Raw genomic sequence first — 8,404 nt, forward strand, 5'->3', positions numbered from 1 at the left:
GAGTGAACAAAAAGAGAAGGACCTAGTCAGAAGGATTGCAGGAGCTAAGGCACAAAGGTGTGTAAGTGCCTGAGATACCCTGAGACCAGGAGGGTGCTCTGTGGCTGAAACAGGTTGAAAACTAGGGCCTGCCAGCAAGATTTAGTCCTGGTATCTTCATTTGTGTCCACTGTGTATGTGTGTAATTTTATTAGCTGTCCAAATATAAAAAGGTATCACTTAAATACAGATTTCCTACTTCTCTTAAGATAATCTGAAGTTCTGGGCTACACTCCACATTCATCCATGGCTTCCATAGGCTGGAGCTGAAACAGTAGATCGTCTCCCTTAGATGGGTCATCCACTATCCTGTCTGACACAGTCGTTTTGTTATCCCTGGCTTGCTTCCCTCATTCACCTTATCACTGGCCTCTCCAGACATTTGAGTTTTTATATTAATGTTAGAGCATAGGTTCCCTGGAGATAGGCTGAAAAGGGTAGACTTCAGACAGATTAGGTTATAAATCACCAGTCCTTTTTTCAGAGCTCAACCTTTCCCCTCTCTCTCATCTTTCAATTCCTTTCTTAAATATACTCTGTTCTTTCGTCTTGGTAATGTCTGACCTTTTCCTTCTCCGTCATCTGACTTCATTTTACTTTTACTTATACATCTCCATATTAATCTTCTCAGGCTGTCAAAACAGCACCACAGCCTTGATGGCTTAAACAACAGAATTTTATTTTTTCACGGTTCTGGAGGCTGGAAGTTCAAATCCAGGTTCTGGCAGGATTGCAGGTGGCTGCCTTCTTTCTGTGTCCTCACTTGTCCTTTCCTTGGTGCGTGTGTAAAGAGAAAGAGTTCTCCACTGTCTCTTCCTCCTCTTATAAGATACCATTCCTGTAGCTAAGGACCGCACCCTTATGACCTAATTTAACCTTAATTACCTCCTTAAAGGTCCTGTCTCCAAATATATTCACTTTGGGGCTTAGGGCTTCAACTTGTATATTTTAAGAGAACAACAATTCTGTCCATAGCAATCTCTGTTCAATTCTATTTATTACCTGACTTGGAGATTTTTGCATCATTTTTAAGCTGTTTTGATGTCTCCCGCTATTATTCCTGAATATCCTAGAAAGGAGATAATGTCTTCATTCTTTTATTTTCCCTTTTTACATTGTTTTTGTATTTTATTTCTCCTAACCTAATTTGCACTGCTACACACTCATCCACAAAATATTTGTTTTATGTTTTGATGTTACTGTTGAACCATTTGAAAAGCTGCATTTCCCATTCCACAAGTCAGAATACCACAGCTTTCTTGTGCATAAACTTCCTTCCCCCCCTTTCTTTGTCATTAAGGAATTTCCTGTGCTTTTACATAGGTGTACACGCACACACACGCACGCATTTTTCCATCTAGTTTGATAACTTTCTGGTTTTTCCCAGGCATCTTTCTGAAAGTAGTAAAATTGTTTTGTTCTTGTCCCTTCACCGTGGTTAAGGAGGAGCCCAACCATCTTAAAGTTTTATGTCTCTGAATTATTTTGAGCAACTCCCTGTGTCACCCCCATGTGTATAATCACTTATATAGTCTGTCAAGTGTTTTTCTCTCAGATCCTCCCACTTAACCTCCCTTTTCCATTCCCACTGCCACTTTCTTATATCAGAGCCTCATCTCAGCTGTTGCAGTAGTGTTCTTACTGGCTCCTTGTTTCTGATCTTGCCCTCCTATAGTTCTGAAGTGCGCAGAGAACAGAGCCATGCAGACCGAGGACGCATAAAAGATATGCAGGGGAAGAAGAGTGAGCAAACTGGCCGAAAAGTCACCCTCGTAGAGGTAAGAGTAAAACTAAGAAAGTTCTATAGAGTCAACAGGAAAAGATTTAGGAAAGTTGTGGTCAACAATGACAAATGCCAAAGAGAGAAGTAAAGTAATGACTGAAAAGTGCCCTTTGGGATTTGCAGCCAAGAAACCATTTGTGACTCTCAGCAGCATGGTTTTGATGGAGAGTCCTGCAAGTATGAATTGATGGCCTCCAGTCCAAAGGGAAATGGCCACCAGAACAGACTGCTTCTCTAAGAAGCTGGCTTCAAAGGAAAGAAAAAGCTGGGCAATAACGAGTAGAAAACACAGGATGTAGAAAAGATCTTTTATAGAGAGGGGAATGACAAGAATAGTTATAAACTGAGAAGAAAGCGTTCCTTGAAAGAAGCCATTGGAGGTATAGGATACGGTGAAATCCCAGAGGACCTGAGGAAATATACAGGATTAGAATTTGAAACAAGAAGGGAGGCAGGCACATTTTCCACTGAGATAGACAAGTGGGACAATATGTGTTTGATTGGTGATGTTTTTGAGTGAGAGGGGTGGCTTATAAGAAAGGTCTTTCAGAAGGCTTCTGTTTTCCCTGTTAGGTAGAAGTGTAGTTTGTCTGCTGAAAGTGAAACGGTACAGCTCTATCACATCCACTTCTATGAAATTGTCACTTTCTGGGAGTACGTTTCACATTTTCCATAAGTATTTTTAGATTTTAATTGTAAAAAAATAAAATCTATTTGCACAGATGAATAATTAATTATATCATCATAGGTTAAGGATTGACTTTTTAACCTTGATACCAAAATCAGAAACCACTTTGAAGTAGATTTTTAGATTTAAATAATAGGAACTTTAAAATGATGTATAGGCATACCTTGGAGATATTGCAGGTTGGGTTCCAGACTACCACAATAAAGTAAGTCACACGAATTTTTTGGTCTCCCAGTGCACATAAAAGTTATGATATACTATACTGTAGTCTATTAGGTGTGTGATAGAATTATGTCTTAAAAAAATGTGCGTACCTTAATTAAAAATTATTGCTAAAAATGCTTAGCATCATCTGAACCTGTTGGGGAGAATGGCGCCAGTAGACTTCCTCAACACAAGATGGCCTCATATCTTCAGTTTGTAAAGAATGCAGTATCTGTGGAGCGCAATAAAGTGAAGCACAATAAAACGAGGTCTGCCTGTCTGTCAAGGAGAAAAACTCTAAACACAAACAATAACCTAAGATGAGGAAGAATTTCATAGAATGCTCTTAAAAAAATCAACAAGGAAAAGAAGAACACCAGCAGAAAAATTGGCAAATGGTGTGCACAGGGCATTCTTAAAGGAATACATATAAATGACAATGAACATATGAAAAATGTCCACCTTCCAGTGATCAAATTAATAGACATTAAAATAATAAATTATATATTTTCCCTCACAAAATGGCAACAAGTCTCAAATGTATACCACCTAGTATTGATAAACACTGCTGGTAATGGTATAAGACTGATCTGCTCTTTGTGGAGGTAATTTGGTAATACTTTTTTTTTTTTAAGTTTTCAAATTGTTCACGTCCTCTGTCCTGGCAGTTCTACTTCCAAGGAATCTATTGTAGGAAAATACTCAAGTATACATGCAGGGATTCAATGAAAAGACTACTCCTTCAAGTAGTGTTTTAAAAATGGAAAGACCCTGGCCAAGGCCGCATAGCCATGTAATGGCGAAACACTAAGACCTCCTAGCTCCTAGCATTTATTATTGTACCTATAACTAATGAAGTTCTTTCCAATGTTTCCACTAGGCTTCTCAGCTATCTGAATTCCCTACCACAGAAACAGATGCTCAATAAATATTTTTTTTTAATTAAAGTTCATTGGGGTGACAATTGTTAGTAAAGTTACATAGATTTCAGGTGTACAATTCTGTAGTACATCATCTATATCTCACATTGTGTGTTCACCATCCAGAGTCAGTTCTCTTTCCATCATCATATATTAGACCCCGTTTACCCTCTTCTAGAGCCTCTCTCCCCACTTACCCTCTGGTACCACTAAACTATTGTCTATATCTATGAGTTCTTGTTCCTTCATTTGTTTATCTTGTTCTTTTGTTGTTTTCAGTTTTATATACCACATATCAGTGAAATCATATGGTTCTCTACTTTTTCTGTCTGATTTAGTTCACTTAGTATTATAATCTCAAGATCCATCTATGTTGTCACAAATGGTACTATTTCATCTTTTCTTACCACCAAATAGTATTCCATTGTGTATATATACCACAACTTCTTTATCCATTCATCTATTGAAGGACATTTTGGTTGTTTCCATGTCTTGGCCACCATACATAAAGCTGCAATGAATATTGGAGCACACGTGTCTTTATGTATAAATGTTTTCAGATTTTTTGGGTAGATACCCAGGAGAGGGATTGCTGGGTCATATGGTAATTCTATTCTTAATTTTTTGAGGAACCTCCACACTACTATGACTAAAAAATAAAAATAGAAGGAAAAAATTCAATTTCTGTGAATAAAGGTTTGATTAATTTATGAAACGTTCATATACTAGAATACCATGTGACAATTATTATAGAAGCATTTTCAAAGATACTAAAAGATGTTTATGATAGATTTTTAAGTAAAATGAAAATGATTATAAATCACTTATATATACAACATATATGTAATATATTGAACAATATACATCAGAAAATGTCAGTAGTTATCTCTGAGTGCTGGAATTCTGATAATTTTTTTTCTTTCATTTTACTTAGAGTATTTTCTAATTTTTCTAGTCAACACATTTGATATGTACTACTTGATCATTTCTTTTAAAATGAAGGTAATCTCAGAAATTTTCCATAGCCCATTCTTTCTATATGTAAAGAAATCAAGGTCTCAGAGTCACAGCTGAATAGTGCCTGAACCTAGGACTTGATCTTCTGGCTCCAGGTTCAGGATTATTTCTGTTACAAATGCTCTGTTGATTTTGCTTTGTCTTGTGCATCTGAAACTAATAAAATTAAAAAACAAAAAACAAAAAAAATGTTCTGTTGACTCTAATTAGATGGTAAGTGCTTGTAGACAGAGTCTATAACATGCTCCCATTTTTTCTCCCTCGTACGCAGCCTGGTATTTGGCCAAATAGTAAACCTTCAGGGAATATTTATTGGATTGAATTTCTTATAGGGTAGAGCCCTGTATTTTTATGAATCTTCTTCCCACATAACAGACAAACATTAATCTGGTTTCATATTCATTTTGAAAATCTTGCTATGTAGACTTTTCATTTCTTTTCATATGATTTGTGTTTATAAAAGCACTCACTTTGTTACTCTCTTCCTCTGTGAGCTTACCGGGATACTTAAGGAGGAAATACCTTGGAGGAAGACTGGATGTGGATGCATTCTTGTGTCTCTTGTTAGGTGACATCCCTTCCCTCTTTCAGCAAATCTCCTCTGTCTTAGCTTTTTCGTGCCTATGCTGGTCACTATTCATCATGACAGTGTGCCACGCTTGCTTTTTTCCGGTTGTCACGGGAACTCTCTGGTCAGAGGCTACACCTTGTCCTGTTATTCTGTGCCTTTTCTCCCTTTCCTGGGCAATCTTTGTGATTCTCTGTCCAGTGCTCCTTCCTCTTCTCATTCTGATTCATTTCCCTGAAGGACGTTATCTTTACTGCCTCCTTCAGCTTTTTCTAGTTAAATTTCTCTTGGGGTTCCCTCTCCTGGGGGTCCTCCTGGCTTCTCCGTGTACTTCTCCCAGTGCAGTCTCCATCTCATTAACTTGCCCTACATCTTCTGCACATGTAGGACCCATCTCACTCATTTCCAGCTCTTCTCCTCCCTCTCTCCCCCTTCCCTTTTCTGTTTTCCTTCTTCGTTTTTGTCCTACCACTAGCATAAACTCTTCCCCCTACTCTGTTTTTCCTTGTTATTCCTCTGACACCTTGTTATCTTCCTCACTGTCCCTTGGAGATGATCATAGGGTCTCGGGTGACTTGTTCCCAACATCCATTTGAGCCTTTACTACTTTCTTTCCCCTCTTTATCAGACCCTAATTTGAGGCGAGTTTTATATACTTTACCTGTATATACACAGGGACAGAAATTATGCCCCTGGTTTGCCCCTGATAAGATTGTACCTTGGCCACACCATATCTGTACCATTTTAGACTCTACTTCAGTTTCTTTCATGAGCTTCACTTGAATCATTTTTGGCCTTCTGTATACAATACCAGCTAATCTGTGGTAGCTCTGTTTAACAAATTTAAAATCAAGAAACACGGACTAACAAAGGATTTTTTTTCCCTCATGGGTAAATGTTTTTCATATGAAAAGATAGTGCAATCATTTACTTAAGATCAGGCCTTTCCCTAAAAGCACAGATGCTCCCTAACCCTCCTGTGCCCTTCCTTGCCTTTACTTTTCTCAGGAGTGATCCATGGAATCGACCACACCTTAACCAAAATGCCATCATTCTTAGGCTGCAGTTTGTTTTCTAAGAGCAACCAAGTGTTAAGCCCTTTCCATTGAGAGAAAAGACAACAAGATTTTTGTGTAAGTCCAGATACTCATCACGAGTATGTGAATAATCGCATTAAAAGCTTCAGGTTCAACCCCCCTAGTTTATCACCCGCAGTTGTAGTTTACTTACTACATGGTCTCTAAAGAAGCAGCTTCTTGTTTCATCTGTATTGGTTCTTGGTTTTTATTAATGGTATTTGTTTTATTTCAAAGCTTCCTCTAGATGCATAGTTATCATCACTGTCTTTATCAATCAAAAATGACACACATTTTTTTGGATTTATTTGAAAAAGCAGATAATGGTTTACCCACTTCTAAAAATAGACATGCCATAGACTAAATGAAAGGATGCTATTGAAGAAATTGGTCTATATCTTTTTTAGTCACTAACTCTGAAGCGTCATCCATGATTGATTTTGTTTTTTTCTCCCAATGAATAAAGAATTTTATAAACTCCGTTTACCTGCTACTAATTTCTGGAAGTTACCAGGGTTCGGAGTATTTATTGTCTACATTTAAGAAGTGTATTTCTTTTTTGCTAACATTGTTAATGCTAGAGCAAGCTTTAAGGAACTGCCGATGATTCTAAAAGATGTTAACATTATGTTCAAGAGGCAAACTAGAAGCTGGGTCGTTAATACTTTGGTCTTACTTGATTGTGTGTGTGTTGCATAGTGTGTTTTATTACTTGTGCTATTACGCCTGGGCATGCCAGGATTTGATTATTGCCAGAAAACGTTGTTTAAGTTCATTTAGTACATCTTCTATACTTTTTCCTAGTAAAGAGTTGAAGAATAATGAAGAGACAAAAAACCAAATACACAGAAATGAAATGACAAATGAAACCAAATGGAATTACTCTTCAAAGTTCAGAACTTTCAGAAATTAAGGAAGAAAGGAAGAATCCACTATTCTTGTTCTTATGAAATAATCTAGAAAAATCAGAAGCAAGGTATGCGTGGAAAAATAAATGTGGCCTTTTGAGCTTATTTTTTATAAATCTTTGTGATTGTTGTTGATCAAAGTATTGGTACTTGTACTTATTAGTAATTGCATCACAATTACATCACCAGTATTGGAAAACCAATAAAGAAGAAGCTATAACTGCTACTCAGCAAATGTGAAGAGAAAGTGTTTGCATTGTTAGGATGTTCATTAAGTAATCACTTAATATTATTATATATGTAATGTGGTTATTATCTTCAATGTGGTTATATATATGACATGCTCAAAATATTAAATATCTGCTTTTCAAATTTAACTTTAAGATATAAGCATTTTCAGAATATTGTGTATTCAAAATAGTTCCTGTAAGAAAGGCATTAAAAAGGGAACAAATTTCTTTGTTTTAAATGAATTATATATGTAACTTGATACAAATAAACCAAAATGGCTTTTGGCTAGACTGGCAAAAGTGTTCCAAATTACTTTTTTAAAAAAGCATTTCATATTTAAGCATATAAATGATTTCTAGAGAAACATTGTTAAATATTTATTTTAGTCTTAATATTTGTTTTTAAATTATTACATTGCATTATTTATTTAGTTCCAGAATAATGCTGTCATTACTATATGACTATGTATTTTGCAATGTGATGTCAATTTTTGAAGTGCAAACTTATAATAATAATGAACTTCCATTAATTCCTTTTTTCTTCTTGACTCTTCTCCTTTCTCAACTATGTAATTATAAGTCTGTCAGTAAAATATTTAACCCCAAAAAGGTCAAAACTAATACAAAATTAGAAAACTTATTTACCAAAGTAGACAATTGATTCCATTAAAATAAGAAGTGAGAAAAACAGTGCTGGGCATTGAGGTGTAAATTTTGCCCAGATGTATACCCAGCGTGAAATATCTTCTAGTAAAAATATATTTAGCTGTTATCCCTGCACATGTTGTAAAGGCATGACCACTGGTAAACATGCCCCTGCTGTATAGAACTTGGCGGGGGGGTGAGGGGGGGCATTTTTGAAAGTAGTGAATGACATTGATGATTGCTGAAGCCCTCGGTGATCAGCACAAAAGACTGTTCCAACAGCACCGAGTTCTCACTGCTCTAGATGCATTCATCTGTGCTGCAGG

At 36.4% G+C, this 8,404-nt stretch overlaps 1 protein-coding gene across 12 annotated transcripts in view; it reads left to right on the forward strand.

Annotated features, from left to right (window-relative positions):
- Positions 1 to 7,733, forward strand: part of AHI1 (Abelson helper integration site 1) — a 170,363-nt gene extending 162,630 nt beyond the window's left edge. For 8 of the 12 annotated variants that reach the window (XM_088795441.1, XM_088795443.1, XM_088795439.1 and 5 more), the window contains 2 exons: positions 1,715 to 1,817; positions 6,228 to 6,372. In XM_088795441.1, coding sequence (XP_088651567.1) covers positions 1,715 to 1,817; positions 6,228 to 6,233 — 109 coding nt within the window. In that variant the 3' untranslated portion in view covers positions 6,234 to 6,372. Of the gene's footprint in view, positions 1 to 1,714; positions 1,818 to 6,227; positions 6,375 to 7,099 lie in introns of those variants that run through there. The other 4 variants (XM_088795447.1, XM_019732749.3, XR_016020173.1 and 1 more) reach the window with 4 other exon arrangements.
- Positions 7,734 to 8,404: the final 671 nt, after the last annotated feature.

Source organism: Rhinolophus sinicus, chromosome 2, assembly GCF_057876585.1.
Source record: "Rhinolophus sinicus isolate RSI-liver-muscle chromosome 2, RSI-T2T, whole genome shotgun sequence".
NCBI lineage: Eukaryota > Metazoa > Chordata > Mammalia > Chiroptera > Rhinolophidae > Rhinolophus > Rhinolophus sinicus.